Source organism: Macaca nemestrina, chromosome 10 (genome assembly GCF_043159975.1).
Source record: "Macaca nemestrina isolate mMacNem1 chromosome 10, mMacNem.hap1, whole genome shotgun sequence".
Taxonomy (NCBI): Eukaryota; Metazoa; Chordata; class Mammalia; order Primates; family Cercopithecidae; genus Macaca; species Macaca nemestrina.
The window spans coordinates 2,570,144-2,590,503 of record NC_092134.1 but is presented as its reverse complement, the minus strand read 5'-3'; the positions used below and the strand labels follow the sequence as shown (position 1 = coordinate 2,590,503).

Genomic DNA, 20,360 nt, shown 5'->3' with positions numbered 1-20,360 from the left:
GGAATGTTCTGTCTACAGAAAGTCACCAACATGCCCCATTCTCCAAGGACACAAACACCTAGACGTGAAACCCCCACTGCACACCACAGGTGGTTCTTTGATGGGTGAGTGGGCAGGACTTGACAGCCATGGTTTCTCAGTCAACAGCTACAGTGTTGGGATCAGGTTCCCAAGGTGGACCCTGCAAAGGCCAAGGCTTCTCAGGGAACGCACTGCTGAAATTGCTCTCTGCCTCCCAGTAGCCAGCCTCACAGACTCCCTCAACAATGCTTCTCAGACCTCGGCGGCATGAGAAACATCTGGAAGGGTGATTACAGTCAACCTTGGGGCCCCTCCCTGAGGAGTTCAGATTCAGCAGGTGCGAGGCCGGGCCTGAGAAGCTGCTTTGCTCACGAGCTCCTGGGTGCTGCTGCTGCCCCAGGGAACCCACTTAGAGAACCACTTGTCTAGCAGTGGGAAAGGCCATTCCTTCCACGAACTCACCATCCAACTCAGAGGTGTGGAAAACTTTCAAAGGCCTGTCCGGCGGGGGGGCAACCTAGCCTCTCTTCCACCCCAAGGGGAATAGCAAGGGGGTGGTCTGTGACAGAGAGGAGCACAGGCAGCCTCCCTGGCCCGTGGGAAGGAGCTTGCTGGCCGCACAACGCAGAGGCAGAACGGAAGGGTGTGATGCTCAGGTGTGCAGCGTGAATTCTGATGACCAGTAACTGAATTAACAGAATTCAGGGTTATCCGCTAGGCTCTCTCAACAACTCTGGCCCAAGGGTAGAATCAACCCACAATTTCTCTCCCCTGTGGTCATCTGAACCCCAGGACTGCTGTGCCAGCCTGAGAGTCACAGCCTTGGCAGGACGGGAAGAGCCATGTGTCTGGGCCTGCGCGTCACCTCAGCGAGCAACGCGTTGCATTTGACGCCCGGATGAGGGGGAGGCCCTGCTCGTGGAGCTCCTTGAAGCAGCTCCTCGGCTCCCCCAGGCTGAGGAACCCCAACCACCCCCCACCTGCGTCAGAAGCTGCAGTTCAGGAAGCAGAGGCAGGTCAGAGCAGGCCCAGGACTCATGGCCGCGTCCACTCACGGGAAAAGCATCGCCAAGCACGCCGGGCGGGGAAGATGCTATTCTCTAGAATACCTGCATGCTGTCCAAGGTGTTCTGCGCGAAGAGCAAAGCAAGACAGTTACAGAAAGACGCCGTAAATAAAAGACGACACAATTCCCAGCACATCTGAATTGCCTTCTCTGTTTTTCGAACCAAAGCACGCTGCGTTGCGACCGTCACCATGTTTGAAAGCATGCACCACCAGCAGCACGGGGTGACAGGTGACGGCGGGATCATGGAGGACCGGTCCCTCAGAGGCGGATTGAAGCCACACAGGGTCACGTCAATGGGCTCCGGGGCAACTGGGGAGAGGGAACTACCTTTTCTGCTAGGAGATGATGCAGATTAAAGTGCAGTGGATAACTCAGGCCAGGGAAAGTGAATTATTTTCCAGGGAGATAAATGGCCATTTGGAGGTCTGTTTCTGTTCTCCCAGGTTATATATTTTCCTATTTGCTATTCATCCCACTCCTCCCTCCAGATAGTTATTAACTAATGGAGGCTTTCAGAAAATCCATTTTAATATATAGGATGATAATGACGAAACCTTTTCCTGTGGGAGGAATAGACTTTAAAAGGCAACATAAGAGATGCACACAAGCCTGTTTTCAGTGGCTGCTGCTCCCCCGGGGACAAGGGACAAGGTCATTCCGAAGAGGGCAGCCTCATCCAATACTGGGAAACCGTGGCCTCTCTTAAGGGAACATTACCCGGAGGAGGCCACCCCAGGGCAGATCCACTCCTATGTAAATCTCTCCTTGTGGGGTGGTAAATTACACCATCCATGACTTCAGCAGGTGGGGGCCCCAGCTCACCACAGCCCATCCACTGTGCATGACGGATGCAGACAGCAGAGGCCTCAGGGGGACCCCACAGCCCCCCCCGTCTGCCTGGCTACTCAGTCCCAAGGAGGTTGGCACTGGACCAGGAGCCAGGGACAGGGGTGGGCACTCCCAACACGCCACTCATGCAGGTGGGACACAGTGGTCGTTTCCTTCCCAAGGCCAGTGGGAAACATCTCTGGGAGGCAGGAGAAGGTCACTCACGCAGCGTTTGCGAGGACCACACCCGGGGAAGTGCCTCGGATGGCGCTGAGGACTCTGATTCCCCAGGCCCTCCTTACTCTGATCCTACAAATGCCTCCCCAGCATGAGTAGCATACCTAAAAATGGTACCCCAGGGCAGTTCATCAGGGGCCAGGGCAGCCTCTGGAGGGGCCACCTGACTTTCTCCCTGGGGAAATCAATTCGCAAGCAAGCGAGTGAGCCATGCCCCCTTGCTTTCCGCCCAAGAGGAGCCAGCAGAGGACAGCAGACCACGTCTGAGACACACAATTCTGGGTCTGCATGTGTGGTCAAGGGAAAGCTGCTTAACCTCTCTGTGCCTCAGTTTCCCTGTAAGAACGGACATCGACCTGGCACCTGTCGTACTGGTTGCTTGTGAGGCCGACATGAGAAGATGCATGAACAGCATCTAGTAACTGGTGCACCAGGCTCACTTCATAAACATCATCTATTATTTCTAGCAGGTATCAACGCAACTCTCCCCAGTGTCCCCCACCCCCGGGCAGAAAGCAGGGGCACGCTCCTTACCTCTAGCAGCCGCACTGCGCCTTCATGCTCCTTCTTAGCCTCAACCTGAGCCTTTTTTGAGGAAAAGAGAGAAAAAAGTAAATGTCCAAATGAGAAAGAAGATAATCGGATCAATGTCTGAATCACTGGGGGTGAGGGGTCATTCATTTTTATTCCTCTAATAGAGGAATTAAAATTATTCCTATTCGTTATTTATTTTAACTTTAATTGAGTTTCAGAAATACATGTGCAGGTTTGTTACACAGATAAATTGCACGTCCGAGAGGTCTGGTGCACAGATTATTTCTTCCCCCAGGTGGTAAACTGAGTAGCAGAAGTATCCCTCCAGTGCCTCTGACAGCACCTTCGTCTGCCCAGACGTCTGATGAACTGCTTTGGAAACAAAACCTAATCCTGCAGACTTGACCCCCAATCAGCTCTAGGTTCCCTGAGACCTCCCCAGGCCCTGGAGGAGGGGCTGGGGCTGGGTCCTGAGCATGCAACAGGTCTTGGCACCTGCAGCCTGTGGCAGGGCCACCCTCTTCAAAGCACTTGTGTCAAAGCCATCCGGATCCCACAGAATAAGTAACTTCACACATTTCACTACAGAAATGTCTTGGGATGGCTGCTGCCCGGGCAAAGGGCAGATTCAAACACAGCTGAAATGGAACACTGTTATTTCTTGTCCTCACAGGCCTGGAAGTCCCAGCAGCATCATGACGGTAAGGATCTGTCGCGTTTGCCTGCCTGGCTTCAATGCCCTCCTCTCCTGGGAAAAGCCTTTGGACTGGCTGGGGTCTGGCCCTCCCCTGTGCTAAGCACGGTTCTGGACCCTCAGCGACTGGTGACCTGGGTGGCATGGGGCCTACGGAGGGCAATGGGCCTCTGCCTGAGAATGCTGCAGGAGCGGGAGGCTCCTTTCTACTGGACTTTGGCTTGGGAGGAGGTGAGGCTGGAGCTGCTGTAGCCACTTTGCCACCAGGAGGGTCAGGGCTGGACTGGCCGGGGACTTCCACAGGGAAACCAAGGCTGAAGCTGATCCAGAGGAGGGCAGAGAGCAGCCCAGTCCTGGTGATATCAGGGAGGCCTTGGATTCTGCTGAGTCTGAGGCCAGTAGACTTGAGCCCTGGGTCCAGCCATATCCGAAGTCAAATTTTCAGGGATGGTACAAATACAATTTCCTGTCTGGGTTTTCTGTCACTCGAAACCAAGAGTGCTGATGAACATCCTCCTCAACTGTGAAAGCAAGGGACACTTCCTGAAGTGTGGGACGCTGGAGGTCGGATCCCTGAGGCTGTGACGAGACCAAGGAGAAAAGACAAACCGGGATCCCGCCTGCAGCACAGTCCACACTGTGCACCTCACACTGGCGCCAGCGTCTCCCAAACGTTCCCCGTGGAGCAGGAAAACGGGGATTTTTAAGACGCATGATTTTCTGACACCAGAGTGCAGCTACCTCTTAAAGCATGGGGCACGAATAAAGAATCCATATGCTACTCCGCGACTTACTTTGGAATTATCGGTTTCTAGAGAAATATTTCCTCTATGCCTGGAGAATAATTAGTGATGGACGATTCAACATCATAAATAAGCAAGTGAACATTATCTTCACAGCTTCTACTTCTCACTCGCCAAATCCCGTGGGCTGAAAAGAGGGAAGAGCTGGCTTCCCCAGCCAAGGGGAAGTCTGCCATTCCCCAGGCTAAAAATGAAAAGTCGTCTGAGGTTTCCATAGAGTTCATTCATGTGCGTTCCATTCTCACATCTTTCCAATGAGAGTTTCAAGAGCTGGGCAAGGGACTGGAACGCAGCACGTTAATTACACCATTCTCGAATTCAGCTCAACCGTTGAAGGCCGAAAACTGTTCCTTTCAAAGCGAAAACCAGCAAGAGCAACAATAAATAACAAAATAGAAAAAGAGACAAACAAGCAGGGAACATACAGGGATTATATAAATGATGCCACCATTGACTCAGTTGAATCAAAGATAGTTTTAAACTGGCAGGATTTAAAAAAAAAAAAAAATTCCAGCAGGCTGTTAAAACTCAGCCAAGCTGGCAGTACAACTTCGTTTCCAGCTTCAGATGAAAACCAGTGCATTTTTGCAGGCTACTTGCAAGCTGGGCCATTTGGGCAATCAGAATAGACTGTTAAAATTGGCAGCACTGAGTTCTTACAAAATCCAAGCGACAGCTTAAGCTAGGCTCATTTAGGGGCCAACACAGGGAACGTGCGACCTTTACGGAGAGTGGTTCCTGCAGAGCAGGGAGACTGGAGCTCCTGATGCTGGAGGAAGAAGCCTGAGGACCAGGCCTGTTACCCAGAGGATCCGCTATCCGGGAGGGTGGGCAGGCCCTGCAGCAGCAGCAGCAGCAGCGTCCAGGGAGACGGCGCTCGCAGAAGGGAGGGCACATTCCCTGTGGCCGAAGTGCTGGGCATCTAGCTGGGTTGGATGCGGCACAGAGCAATAAGCCGTCCAGGCCCCTGGCGACTATGGCGGGACAACAGGCGTTGGCTTAGATGGAGCAGAGTGAGGGGCCTCCGTGGGTGTTATATTAGCTCTGCAGAAAAGTCAGTGAAACTCACGGAACTATGCCGAGGGCTGCAAGGACCCTGAGGGCTGATGGACATTTTCTAATACTCCAGGAGCACACAGGATTGGGGCAGACGCCGCCTGAAATTAACACAGAGGGTCAGCTATGACCCACCCCAGCCATCCACACACAACTGAGGCCAGCACAGCAAATTCAGTCAAAGCATTAACTATGCATCGTGTGGCAAGCTCAGCTTCTCTCAGTATCACATGTTTCAGTAATGGCCTTAAGACTGAAAGCAATCATCCTACCGGTAAGAGGAACCGTAGACCGAAGTAAAATCGGTCAAGTCTGCAGATGAATTATAAATAGGGAAAAGCCCTTTAGCTCACACCACTGGATCATCATAATTGCCACTTGTCACAGCACAAGACGTTCTTGTGTAGGACGTAACCTACACAAGAAACTGAAAGTCTGAAGCAACGGAACGCAGCCGGACTCCAGGCTGACCACGACCGTTCACCTGGAGAGGAATCTTCAGGGTTTCGGGATTGGGTCTCAAGTGGACCAAGGGCACGTTAGCCTCAGCCTCCGTATCTGTAACATGGAGAAAACAACGGGGCCTCCATCCCACAGGTTACATGAGGGCTGACTGTTCATTGATTCACTCCGCGGGCTAAAACTGAGTGTTGACACCAATTTATCGTCGGTCATCTTATCCATGGGATTTTGACTCTACTGCCCCGACTGACGGAACCTCGCCACATCTCCAATTCCTTCTGTGCTGTTGAGCACCTCCGTCCATCCAGGATTTGCTGGGAGCTCCTAGGTGTCAGGCGATGTCCTATGCGTCCGATGCGCCTTTCACGGAGCTGAAGTGCCAGCAGGTGGAGGTGGGCAGTCAGCAAACCGCCACATGAGCAAGCAGGCAAGTTTTGGCATCAGTAAATGGGGCGACGTGCCCTCTGTCTGGGCATGGAGTGGCGTCTGGTCTGAGGGAGACTCAATGAGAGAAATGAACCAGTTTTGCAACAACCCAGGGACCAGGCATTGTCGATGAGGGTCCCCGAGAGGGAACTGGCTTTGGCACGGTCCAGGGAGAGGAGGGAGCAGCTGCAGCGTGGGGAGCAGCAGAGGTGGTTCGGCTCAAAGGAGGCCATGCCTGCACTCTGGGTCCCAGTCCGGACACGCTGCACCAGCGGATTTGTGCCCAGAGTCGTTTCTACCATCGTTGTGGCCATTCACAGCCTGTTCTCACACCGCCCCACTCCTTGCTGTGTTGCTGGGACTTTGCTGACACGAGACGCTCCGTAAGCGTCTGCTGAGTGAATGGAGTGAATGGACGCAGGGATTTGTGAATGAGCTCTTGCTCCCAGTCTCCAGGAAGCACACGTCTCCCGGGAGAGCCTGTGGTTGCCAGCAGACAGCATGGGTCCTGGCTTGGCTGCCTTTTGCCTTTTTAAACTGTGTCTCTGCTCAGCTCCCAGAGATGAGGGCTGCAGCGTGAGCTCAGGATCCCTGGCTTCTGGGAGGAGAGCCCTGGGCAGTTTCATCACTCGTTCATCATTCACCCATGCATTTATTTCTCCGATTTAACAAATGCTTTCCCTTTCACATGACCTCACATGCTTCTCCCGACCACCATGCGGGGCAGGAGGACAGGTGGAGCTGCCTGGGAGAAAGGTGCCCCTGGACAAGGTGCTGGGATGTGGGTCCGACATCAGACGCCTGAATGTCCAGCACCTTCTCAGGTCTGGAGGTGAGGCTGATCCCACAAAGGAATCTCCAAGTACCGCAAAATATGGCAAAATGCACCAGTATTTCAGGAAAAATAAACTCCTGCCTCACATTGCACATCAAGAAAAACAACATTATAGGATCGAGGAAGCTGAGGATGAAAGCACAAAGAGGCAGGGAGGAGACCCCCAGACGGTGGGGAGGGGCATTTCCGGGACCCGGACTGAAGGGAGAGGCTCCAGGCAGGTGTCTCCACGGGGAAAATGGAATCAGAAGTTCCCCAGAGGACTGAGACTTTCCTGAGAGGAATTTTACAGCTCCAGCAGGGAATGGGGGAGCCGAGGAATGATGGGTACACAGATAAGGAAGACAACAAGTAAATAAAAAAGGCAATCAGCTCCAGGGAGAGGAAGAGCTGTACAGAAACGGGAAATGCTGCGGTTACAGGAGCTCAGGGAGTTCAGCAGAAGTGTAGGTGCCGGTGAGGACACAGGGGAGTTCCACGTGGCACGTGGCGTCCGAGGCCACCCGAGCAGTGGTGTCAAGCAGAGAGTGAGTACGGGAATTGGGGCGCAGTGGCGTCGTCTGGCTTCCAGGTCTAAATCCGGGAGTTGCCACCACGCAGAGGTGGTGCTGAAACCCACACATCTCCTCGAGGGCACGAGACAGTGAGTGGAGACTGAAAGGGATGCGGCTTGAGGACTGAGTCTTGGGGTCACCTGTGATGTGTAGGGGGGTTGGTGTGCAGAAGGAAACCAGGAGAGGGTGGTGTCCTTGGAGGCCATAAGCTCAAACTGGGCCCCCGGGTCAAAGAAAATAAGGACAGAGGACTACCCACTGGACTGTAAGCCCACACATGGGTGACATTAACAAAAGCCACTTGCTGAGGGTGGGGTCCCGTGACGGCAGGTTCAAGAAAGAGCTGGGGTTGCAGAAAGACAGAAGAGGTTGCTTCTTTGAGACGCCTCCACGGCACCCTCATCAGAATCATCTTTGGGCCTTGGATAGTTCAAAGACGACTGGTGACTTTTATCTTGGTAGGGAGATGAGGGCCAGTCTTCAGCTGATCCATGCCTCATGGTGGAGGCACCACTGCCTGGTGGGGCAAGCGCTCCAGCTCTGTGCCTCAGGCCCAAATTCAACCCCTGTCCCGTCCCTGGCTGCACCCCAGCCACCCGGCCTTCCTCCTCTTCCCTGGATACTCTGGGCTGGTTCCCAAGGGGACCCGTGTGTGCACTGCTCCCTAATCCTCGCACACTCCCGCCCCAGCCCTCGGCGTGGTGGGTGTCATCTGCTCCTTGAACTGTCACCTATATCTAAAGTCACGGCCCTGTCAATCTGCCACTCCATCCTCTCAACTCCCTTCACTCCTCGCCATCATCTGGGCTTACTCGCATTTTCATTGACATGTTCACCTTTCTTTTTTAGCCTGAGAGGGCAGAGCTGTGTCCCACTCGCGGCTGTGTTCCTGCTTCTGGAACAGCAGCTGAGTGGCTGCTTGGAGGGGCAGATGGCCGACACTTGGTGAATGACAGCACAAGGGAGCCGGTCACAAGTGCAGCGCAATGACCACCCACGGCGGAAACTGAACGCGAAGATGCACTCCGGAAAGAAGTCCCGGATCTCATTCCACTCAAGAGTTGGCCTTTCTCTTCTCACGCTAAAAACTACATCAAAGCCTCTAGAAATTACAAAATTGGCCCATTCATATTTCATCCAGTTTCTCTCCCTCTGCCCCCCGCCCCACTGATGAAGCATCGGTGTATCCAAAATCGAGACAACGGTGAGTCCCAAGGATAAAGAGCTCCAAGAGAATGGGACAGTACACAAAAGAGATCACGGACGCAGAATAACGGAGTCGGTTCCAGGTCATTCTCCTTGGCATCAAATGCTTAGTAAATATAACTCCAGGCTCCTAGAGAATGTTCTGTTGAGAGGAGACATCCTGTCCCTTCCTGGACAGTCTCTGTGCTTCTACAGACTGATTATCTGTCTCAGACGGTCCCCGCCTGGGGATGTGGCTTCTGGAGTGGCAATGAATGAATGCAGCTACCATCAGGTGTCGCCCAGCCACAGGAAAGGTCCTTGAGACATGGCAGGAGAAGATAAGAGTAATATTCCTGCCTGTGTCCCAGCAATATCCCTTGCGGATAACATCTAATGAAATATTGCTGCTCCGGATACCTGCCACCTTATTATGACAGGTAATAAGGGCTGTGAAGGTCCCATCCGCGCTGGCTTAATGAAATCTATCCTTAATACAATCTCGTGCTAAATGATTAGAGAAATGGCATCAGAACTTATCTACCTGTTCCAACAAGCTCTGCTAATAAACTCTGGAGAAGAAACACTGCTCTGACAGATTCCTATCGCCACCCAGGCTGGGTGAATGACTGTGAGTCCTTTATTTTGAGATCCAAGGCCTGGAGACGCTGTCAGATGGGTGGAGGGGCCACAGAGGGCAGAGGAGTGGCCCATCCCAGCCGGCGCTGGGTGGGAGGCTGCAGACCAGCCAGCTGCACTCTGGCCATAGGGGTGGCTGCCCTGCCGGGGGGAGAGGGCAGGACTGGGTGGGCACACTGGGCTCCGGAAGGAAATGAGATGAGAACTGTTCACAAGTCCCCACCTTCTGATTTCTTCCTGGGGGCACCCCAAGCCCATAGGCTCCAGGAGTACCACCCTCCTAGCTATTTGGCTAGAGACAGCAGGACCATGGCTGAGGCCTGGAGTGGGGATGAGGTTACCTGTCTCAACCCCCAGACCCATCACAGGTGCCCAGGAGGTAAAAATCCCAAATCACTCAGTCCTTCCTTCCCTCCTTCCCTGGTGCCTCTCTCCTTTCTCTCCTGATTTCTTTTCCTTTCCGTCTTATCTTCCCTTTTTCCTCTCTTACTGGGATCATGCTATAAATACTGCTCTGCAATTCAGTTTTCTCACTTGATAACACGTCATGCAAACAGCCTCAAGACAGCAGAATCACACCACCATGATCCTTTTCACTGATATCACATGGCGCCTGGTGTGGCTGGATCACGGTGCACACGCCATCACCCTTAGGTGGGCATCAGTTGGGTCCAATCCCCATCCCCACTGCCACACAGCAGCACTGCAAGAAAACAGAACTCCTTTTGAACTGGTTCCTGTATTCCTTGCAGGGCATCGTCCAGGATGGAGGTCCAGGATGGAGGTGGCAGGGTCACCCTCTGTGTGCACTTTTAGTTTAAACAGATGCTGCACGTTGCTTTTCCCAGAAGTGGAAGCAATTCACACCCTGCCAGCCATCTCTATGCATGTGCTTTTCCCTACAACCTCACCAGCATCAGAGGTTAGAACTTTGCATCCGCTTTTGCTTTAGAAAACATGAACACAGGTCTACTTAAGAAACACCAGAGCAGGAAAGCAGAAATGACTCTGAATCCTTCTGTGCAAGGAGAGAGAGGAAGAGGCCTGGGAGCCGAGGCTGCAGGTCGGCCGTTCCACCACACCGGGGATCCCCGGCCCACCCGCGGACTCCTTGCCTCACATGCTGCACCCGGCTGCCTGTCACTTACCTTCTGCAGAAGGTCAATTTCCTGCTGCTTGGCGCTGAGAACAGCCAGGGCCTGCTCATGCTCCAACTCCAGCTGCTGCCGCCGTTCAGCCGCCTCTCGCATATGCTGTGGGGACAGAGAGAGGCCTGGCTGAGCAGGGCAGCCTGTGCCCACGGGCGTGCATCCTATACCCTGCACCGAGCGGGCTCTGACTCAGCCCAGTCACTCCAGACCAGCCCTTCGCCACCCCGCGGGGCACCCACCTCCGTGCTTCCAGAGGCGCCCCTCCCGATGGGGGAGCCGTGACATGAACAAGCCCTCCACCTGCCACTTCTCCTCCTCAGGTTCCGAATGCAGCCAGCATTTGAGCAGAACCCTGTTCTCTTGCAAAGGTGACTTTCCTCTTTTTGCTTGTTTTGAAAAACTTAATCTCCCTCCTCTGCCTTTTTTGCCCAGGTCCTTTGTATGTAACAGCAAAGGCTTACTGATGTTGTCCTATGTGCCCAGCACTGGTTCAAGGTTTTATCTGCATTTAAGTCATATATCCCCATCATAAGCCTATGAGGTAGGTTCTGTAAGTAGCCTCATTCTACAGAGAGGGAAACTGAGGCACAGGAAGTCATCTTTGCCATCACACAGCTGGGAAGTGGACACCCGTTCGGAATGCAAACCCAGAGTCCACACCCTCCCGGGTGCTTCCAAACCTCAGGCTCTGGTCCTGACTGCCGACTCCGGTGAACCAGAGCACTCAGACCCAGGAGTCCAAATTCCTTCACCTACCCCCTCTGGAAAGGTTGCAAGGTGGCCCCCATCGGCCAGGCCCATTTTCTGGAGCAGAGAGCAGGAGCCGTATTCCTGGGTCTGTCCCTTCCTCCTGACAATCTGTCTGTCCTGCTTGGAGGGACAGCGCTACATCCCCAGTGCCAGGGTTTGACTCTCACCTACTAGCCCTCGGTGTGCCCGTCCCTCCCCTCTGACAGCTCTCATGGGCCCAGAGTCACCATTGCATGGGAAATGACATGGGGTAGAAAAGGCCACAGCAGGCGGGCAGTCACACTGGGAACAGTCACAGAAAATATTTCCTGGGCCCCCCAAGCCACTCCTGGGGGCTTGGACAACCAGCTACAAAATGCTGCAATTTCACTGTCATTTCCTTTCATTCATATATATGTGTGTGTGTGTGTGTGTGTGTGTGTGTGTGTGTGTGTGTGTGGTGACTTCGTGGTCAACATTTTAAAATCTGGGTCTTTTATATAAAAGTCCAGATTCTTTCAAAAATGGGAAGAGTTGGCCACGCATGCCTCCAGAAAAGGACTGAGAAGGGAGTGGGAGCTGCCCCTTCTGAGGGCGCACACCCCCGATGGCCGCTGCCCCACGGACTTGCCCCCCTGCATCCCCCGACATCCGAGGGCCACACAGATGACCCAGGTCCTGAAGCAAGCGGGTGCCTTGGCCCAGCGGGGCATGGGGAACTTCCCTCCTGGGCTGGAACTGGTTGGTCATTTATTCATTATTTTAATGTATTTATTATTTTACAATTCTATTGATTTTTAATCTTTTACTCATTTTTATTTATTTTTTATTTTTATTTCTTTGAGATGGAGTCTTGCTCTGTCACCCAGGCTGGAGTGCAGTGGCAGGATCTTGGCACATTGTAGCCTCTGCCTCCTGGATTCAAGCTATTCTCGTGCCTCAGCCTCCCTACCAGCTGGGATTACAGGTGCCCACCACCATGCCTGGCTAATTTTTGTATTTTTAGTACAGATGGGGTTTCACCATGTTGGTCAGGCTGGTCTCAAACTCCTGACCTCAGGGGATCCACCTGCCTAGGCCTCCCAAAGTGCTGGGATTACAGGCATGAGCCACCGTGCCCTACCACCTTTTACTCAGTTTTATTTAGTTTCGGAGTCTTAAAGGCCTGTAGTCTTCGCAAGTCATGAGGTCGGACACAAAAGAAGGTTAGCGTGGTTTCCTGAGGCCGCTGCCGACTCAGCCTAAGCTGGAAAGAGGAGCCTGGCAGTGGGGAGGCGAGGGAGTCCCTGCTGAGACTGGCAGGTGGCGAGGGCAGGGGGCACCCAGGCTCTGGGGGAGGGGTGTGGGGCCCCGCAGGAAGAGGCAGACAGGCCGATTACAAAGGTAGCCCTACCTGCTGCCACCGAAAGCTCCTTTCTTCTGGGAAATACCTTGAAACGGAATCACTTTAACTGAGGATGGGGAAGGCCTCCACTTTTCATTCTGCAAAGCGCTGTGGTTGGTGGGATATTTTGTTTGTGTTTAAAAAGTGAAGTCCTCCTCCCGGTCGGTGTTTCAGGCCCGGAGGCCTCACATGCCGGTTCATCCACCTTTTTCAGCTGAATAACCTCGGCATCCTCTCTGCTGTCTCCAGAAGAGGCTTCCAGTGAACTCGGAAGCTGTAATTACCCTGCACCCCCACAGACATCTGGGGGTTTCACTGCTGCTATGGGAACTCTCACAAGAACCCGGGATCCTGAGGAAATGGAATTCCCCAGAACATGAACCAACCCCAGGAAACACGGACGCCGCAGTCAGTGGCCATCGCTGGTTCACGCTGGGGCCAGATGGGTCCCAGGGAAACACCGTGCTTGTATCTTCCCACGTTCACTCCAGTTCTGAGCCTGGGCAGGCCTGGCCCTCCCAGGAAGGAGCCCTGGGTATTCGCTGCACAGTCCTCCCGAGATCCACCTTGGCACAAGGCTCTCCCTGCCCTGCTGGGCCATCAGCCTGTTTGGGCCTCGCCATTTCTAATGGTCTCTTTCCAAGAGCCTCGGCTTCCCCGCCGCCCGCCACCAGTTCACTGTGAGTGCAAACCAGCGGCACACATTGCAGGGTGTTTTTAGGAGGACGGGGACAAGCCACCAAGACGGACAAACCGACAAAGCCCTGAGAGATGCCAGGAATTCCCCGGGCTCCTGAGAAGCTCTGGGAACTCTTCCCCAAACCCTGCTGCCACGTTGGTGCAGTGTGGCTTTCCTCTGGGGTCGGCTTTCCCCATGAGGGTCCCGGAGGTCCTCAGGATGGCCAGTCTCTGCAGACCCGCATGAGGCCCTCCGTGTGGGGCTTCCAGCTGCAGACAGGACTATTTCTACTCCATTTATTCATTCATTGCTTCTCCTGGATATTCGTTCATCAGACTGACATTTATTGACATTTACTAGATACCAAGAAGCTGGGGACACGGAACAGGACAACCATGTCTTCATGAGAGAACACCCCAAGGGTGGGGGCAGAGCATGAAGGCAGATGGATGAAATGAGAAGGGTCCGAGTGTGGCATGGAGGGGGCAGAAGCACCCAAATGACATCCGAGGTCCTGGACTTCCAGGAGTGGTCATTTCCTACATCCCAACACCTGCCTCAATCTGATATGAGGAGGAGATTTCAGCCACATTCCACCAGGAGAACTCACTCACTCACTCACTCAACAAATATTTAACAAGCACTATGTTTTGTGTCAGGCACCCTGCTGGATTCTGAAGGCTACAGCAACGCAAAACAACAGCAAAACAAAACCAGCTCTCTTGGAGCTCACATTCTGCAGGGGAGGGGACAGACCTCATCCAAATACACCAATTGCGTGTGTGGACACGGGTCAGCAGTCCTAAGCATGGTGACCGCGGGGTCAGGCGGTCCTAAGAACCGTGGGGTCGGGCGGTCCTAAGGGTTATGAACAAATAAAGCCCAGTTCACAAATGCATGCACCTACTATGCAGCCACAAAAATTGTAAAAAATTAAATAAAAGGGGAAAAATAGAAAAAATAAACTGTTTAAAAATATACTTTTGGCCGGACCCGGTGGCTCAAGCCTGTAATCCCAGCACTTTGGGAGGCCAAGACGGGTAGATCATGAGGTCAGGAGATCAAGACCATCCTGGCTAACACGGTGAAACCCCATCTCTACTAAAAAATACAAAAAACTAGCCGGGCGAGGTGGCGGGCGCCTGTAGTCCCAGCTACTCGGGAGGCTGAGGCAGGAGAATGGCATAAACCCGGGAGGCGGAGCTTGCTGTGAGCTGAGATCCGGCCACTGCACTCCAGCCTGGGTGACAGAGCGAGACTCTGTCTCACAAAAAAAAAAAATATATATATACATATATATATATATACATATATATATATATATATATATATATACACATACACACACACACACACACACTTTTATTTTTTATAATAAAAGGGGATGGGAGCTGCAGTCCAGCTGGGCGGTCTGGCCCATCAGCTGAGAGGGCCAGGGAAGCCCCCCACCAAGATGGTGCTAAACAATGGCCCAAACCAGAGACAGAGCCCCACGCAGCTGTGGGTGGAAGGCAGGACAGCACAGTGCCCAGAGCCCCCACCCTCACCTAGACACGGTGCCCGGAGCCCCCATCCCCACCTGGACGCGGTGCCCAGAGCCCCCGTCCCCACCTGGACGCGGTGCCCGGAGCCCCCGTCCCCACCTGGACGCGGTGCCCGGAGCCCCTGCCCCCACCTAGATGTGTCCCTGAGCCATGCCACTAACAGGGGCTGCGAGGGCCTCTGCGGCTCCTGGAAAGCCCCCAAAGGTTCCCCCAGACACTGGCTCGCTGATGGACAATGTCCCGTGGAAAGGACGGACTGGAGAAGAAACATCTCTACAGATTCTGCCAGTGATTGTCACTCAGGTGTCCTTGGCCAGAAGGAGCCCGACGCCCCCCGAGGTGGACCCCTGACCCCATGTCCCATCCCAGCTCAGAGCCCCTCGATGGGAAGTAAAGCGGCGTGCTGTCCCAGGGCCACCTGCCTGCCTCTCACACCCCACTGTGACACCCTGGCGTTCTGTTTCCAGAGAGCAGACCAGTGCCCAGCTCCGGACCTTCGCACACGTTGCTCTCCCTGCCAGCCCGACTCTCGCCTTCCAGCCTTTGCCCAAATGCCACTTCACAGTGAAGCCTGGTGGCCGCCCAGCCCCTCCTGGACATGCCACGTTCTCCACCTGCCGTAGTTTCCTCCTGAGCACCCCCACCCCCAACACCCTGGCTGGCTCCCTTGCCTGCTGTGTTCCTCCCCCCAGAATATGAGCAGGCACCTTGCCCCGCTGTGTCCCTGTCCCCACAACAGGTCACTCGGCACAAATGCCAAATCCTCACACTGCCACCCTCGTGGCCTCTCAGAGCTCAGTCCCACTGCTGTCCCCGCCACCCCCTTCTCCAGCTGCATGGGCCTCCTCGCAGCCCCTGGGGCTCTCCACACGCCCCACATCAGGCGCTGGCAGGGAAGGTTGGGGGAAAGGTGCTTCCAGCTTTTCACGTTAGCAAAAGCCATTAAAGAGCCTGAACACCTGGGCTCAAATACCAGCTCTGACACTGGCCCGCTGTGTGGCCTTAGAGTAGTTACTTAACTTCTCTGGTCTCCATGTTCTTCTTTTGGATTAATTTTTCAACACTATTGTTTTTCAATTAGTAATTAATGAAATAACTAATGTTAATTATTAATTAACACCTACTTCATAGAGGTGTTTTGAATTTTACCTGAGCTATAGTACCTGGCATCTATTAAGTTCTCTGTGTTATGTTTTAGTCCCAAGAGGAGAAACCCTTTCCCACTGGACGTGTATAGCCCTGTTGATGCCACTTAAACACCAGGGTGGGAGGGAGGGACTCACGGGGCAACCACGGCTGCACCAACAGGACGACAGACAGCTACAGCCGCATTGGTAAAATGACAGTGAGAAATCGGAATGTGGCCGCTGCCATTTATTAAGCACCTACTATATGCAGGGCACGATGGCTGCCCAGGCACTGTCTCATTTAAGGCTGAGGGTTGGGTGGGTGCTGTGGTCACTGCTTCCCAGCAGAGCAATGGACTCAGGGAAGCTGAGCAAGGGCTGAAAGCCACAGCCGGAACACGGCCCATGAGAAGGTCGGAACTCATGGCCAGTCTGCTCCCAGCCACTGCCCCGCTTCTGGGTTGAAATGACTTACACCAGCCACTGTCATCTTGGAGCACTACGGGGGCCGGGGCCGAGAAGCAGCTTTTGACTCCCTCGTGGCCCACCTGGCCTGGGTGGCCGATTGTGCAGCTGCTTAATTCTGCCATTTGGGCTTAATTCTGGCTAATGTTGTGCTTCTCTTTATTTTGGAAGGGGGCACTGCCAAAGGCAGCCTGTATCATCTTTATTTAGCTCTGGGCAGGAAGTTGTTGGCGAGAGGGCACCACCTTCCCCGCCAGGACTCGCCAGGTAGATTCGCCAGCCACCGAAACAGCTCAGGGCGTGGTCCCGCGGCCTCAGAGTCGCCGAGGAGAAAGGGGTGGCAGATGGTGTGCTGGGCTCTTGCTTCGGGGTGCCAGTGAGACGAGGGTTTATAGATCAGATGGATGGAAACAAGTGCAGTGAAGAAGCCTTTGTATTTCTACGGTTAATGAGCCAAGTCCGTACGAAGCGGCTGTCACAAAGGTGTGAGTGGGAGAAGCACTGAGCCCTTGAGGACAGCCTCAGTTTCATCACAGATGCCATGGCTGGGAAGACAAGGTTTGCTGGGGCTTGTTTTGGCGTCAGCATCCATCTCTCCAAATCTTACCTGTTTCTGCAAAGCCCTCATCCCCCTCCAGACACTGCCCACGTATCTGCTTCCCGTCTCAACAAAACTCCTTACAGGATGGGTTCTGTCAGTCCCCTACGGCTGCCCCTCCCATGCGCTCTTCCAGCCCTTCCAGTCAGCCTCCCTCATGTCACTTGGCTGAGATTCTCCCAGTAAGGCAGCCGAGGAGTCCCTGCGGCCCGAGCCCATGGCTACTTTCCTGCCCTGACTGGACCAAATCCCTCAGCAGCACCTGACGCCAGGGCTGCTCCTCCTGGACATGCCCTGGACTCTGGCTCCTGTGGGCCGCACTGACCTGGTCTCCCTCCCTGACCTCCGCAATGACCTCCCGCTGATCTCTAAATCCTGGAGGGGCCCCGGCTCTATTTATACCGTTCCTTAGGTGATCTCAGCCAGCTTTGAGGTTATAATTGCCACATAATTCCAAATGAACCCTTCATCCCCCCGCCCTCCCAACTCATACCCAACTGCCTACTCATTATCCCCACATGGATGGACGGGAGGAAGCTCAAATTTAGCCTGTCCGAAATAGAATTCTTGATTTTCTTCCTCAAACAAGTTCCCTCCCCAAGCTGTGCCATCTCGGCCAAGGACACCATCATCCCCTCAGCTCCTCCAGATGCAAAGCTGAGAGTCATCCTTGATTTCCTGCTTCTCCAGAGCCACTGGCTGCACCAGAGATTGCCCCACAGCCATTCTCCTTCAACAGCACAAAGGCTGCCAACTGCACCGGGTACCAAATCCAGACTTCCGGCTGTAGCCAACAGGCTCCCCTGTGATCCAACCTCTTCTCTGCCCTCACCTCCCGCCTCTGCCCCTTCCTCACTGTGCTTTTGCCACACTGGCTTCTGCTCAGGTCCATGACCACGTCAAGGTCATCCCCAACTCCAGGTCTTAGCAAGTGCCACTCCTGCTGCCCGACATGCTTGTCCCTGCACCACCACATGGCCAGCCCTTCATGGCATGATGGGGTTTAGGATGTGTTCCCTCCAAACCTCGTGTTGAAATGTGATCCCTGTGTTGGAGGTGGAGCCTGGTGGGAGGTGTCTGGGTCATGGGGGCATAGCCCTCATGAATGGCTTGGTGCCCTCCACATAGTGATAAGTGAGTTCTTACTCTGAGTTCACTGGAGAGCTGGTTGTTTAAGGGAGCCTGGCTTTGCCTCCCTGTCTCTTGCTACCTCGCTCACCATGTGGTACACCTGCTCCCACTTTGCCTTCTGCCATGTCTGGAAGCTTCCTGAGGCCTCACCAGAAGCTGCGCAGATGCTGGTGCCATGCTTGTACAGCCTGCAGACCTGTGAGACAAATATGCTTCTTTTCTTTACAAATTACCCAGTCTCAGGTATCTCTTTATAGCAACACAAAATGGACAAAGACGTGGCAAGTGTCCTGACCAGTGACCAGAGATTATTTTATTTACATGTTTATTTTATGTCATCCTTTCCATCCCACTCCCTACCCTTGTCCATGAGAACCACAGGATTACAGGACTTACTTCCCTGTCTGCTGGTGCACCCCCAGCCCAAAACAGCCTCTGACATGTGGTGAGGCAGAATCAATGATAGCAAAGGTGAGGCCTCTCACCTAGAACATCTTTCCCATGCCCCCAGCCCACACTCCCCCCTCTCCATCCCTCACAGCCTCCAACTTGACTCTGCAGCAATGCTGTAACCTGCTTTGTACTATTCTGATTAATTTCATATAATTCTTACTTTCTCAACTGGACTAGAAATGGCTCCACTTCCGTGTGCACACTCCACAGGCAGCAGGAGTCTAATTCACATTTTCTAAGTGGAATTAAAGCAATGATTATGAGTGGAGGATCCATCCTGTGGCTGTCGGGAAACCAGACTTTAACACTTGAGGAGCCTAGAGAAGGTTGGATCCTCACTACCAAAGATTCCACATTTCACCAAACCCACAGTCAAAACTGTGAACCAGAGACATAAGCTGGTTCCCCTGGAGGCCATCGCACTGGCAGAGTTAGTCACGCAGCTATAATAAAACCTCTCTTGGAGATGGGCTTTGAGACTGAGGAGGGGAGAGTGAAGTGGATGGCGAAAAAAAATGTAAGCCAAAAATAGGAGAGATATTGGCTGCAAAGGCTGAAATTCGTGGTGTTAGGTGGATGGTGGGGGAAAAGATAGCTCGGTCAGGGGGTGGTGGGGGCCGTGAGTTTAATATTAGTGAGGTCTACAAAGTAACCAAAAACAGAGAAATAGACAAGGCTCACAAACACACGGACATGCTAAATATATCCATCCATCCTGGCATGAGGACATACTGATTCATTCTGCACAGCGTTACTTTTCTAAATGTAGCCAGTGTGCATGTCTCTGTTGAAACATCTATGGAAAAATCAGTGTTGCAAGGCTGAGATATTAATCAATGTTTCTTTCTATCACGGACCCTCTATTTCTCCTCCATTCCCCTCCCACTTCCCATCCTAAGGGCTCCTTTCTGTGCTCACTGCCTCGGGGAGGATGAGAGATGGATCAGGGAAGAGCAGAAACTGGGGACTCCCCTGGGCTTTGGTCTGCAGAGATACAGGGAATCAAGAAGATAGCGTGCAGAGGGGTTACTGTGAGAAACTGAGACCAGACTTCCCTTTTAATCTGCAGAAATACAATGCTTCACCAGAGGCAGACAGATTCGCTGAGAAGAACCAATGCATGTATAGACACTGGTGGATTCTGCAGAGACGGGCTCTTGGCTCTGCTTTCTGGAAAGTTCCAGAGAGGTGACTCCTAGAGAACTTACGGCTAGCATGGGGAGTTGAGCTTAAACATCCCTGGCAGGGATTTCTGAATGACCCTGGGATAGCTAAGAGCCCACATGAATGCAGACAACTAAACAATTAAATTCTTTCATGTCCTATATTTTACCATGTCGTCATGTAACTTTTACCTTTGTCGCTGAAATAATGGAAACAACTGGTAGACTGTGCTTTGCCTGCTTTTACAGCCTACATAAAAGCAACACGCATCGGATAGAATAGTGGGAATCTCAGCATGTGTACACTTGGATGAGGGCAGGATGGAATCCCATGACAACTTGGCTTTGGGTAACCCTGCACCCCAGCCTAGATCTCACCTTGGTATGCCAATCAACTGCCTCACGGCTCTCGGATCTACTCTCTCTCCTTCTCTTGTTTTGCTCAATATCAGAAAGAGCTAAACTTCCCAGACACCCTCGCCCTTTGTTTCTGGGTGGTCAGTCAACAGGCAGCATCGGCGGGAGGGAAGCCAGGGATTTCTCCCTCTTTTTCTGCCTCCTAAGTTGTCTCTGGTAGTGGCTCCATTTCCTGT

General features: G+C 53.3%; 1 protein-coding gene across 28 annotated transcripts in view; it reads right to left on the bottom strand.

Annotated features, from left to right (window-relative positions):
• The window catches only part of LOC105490530 (RIMS binding protein 2), a 404,804-nt gene that overhangs the window by 80,346 nt on the left and 304,098 nt on the right, over nucleotides 1-20,360 (bottom strand). For 27 of the 28 annotated variants that reach the window (XM_071070782.1, XM_071070781.1, XM_071070784.1 and 24 more), the window contains 2 exons: nucleotides 10,492-10,596; nucleotides 2,690-2,740 (listed from right to left, as the gene is read on the bottom strand). In XM_071070782.1, coding sequence (XP_070926883.1) covers nucleotides 2,690-2,740; nucleotides 10,492-10,593 — 153 coding nt within the window. In that variant the 5' untranslated portion in view covers nucleotides 10,594-10,596. Of the gene's footprint in view, nucleotides 1-483; nucleotides 2,667-2,689; nucleotides 2,741-10,491; nucleotides 10,597-20,360 lie in introns of those variants that run through there. The other variant, XM_071070780.1, reaches the window with a different exon arrangement.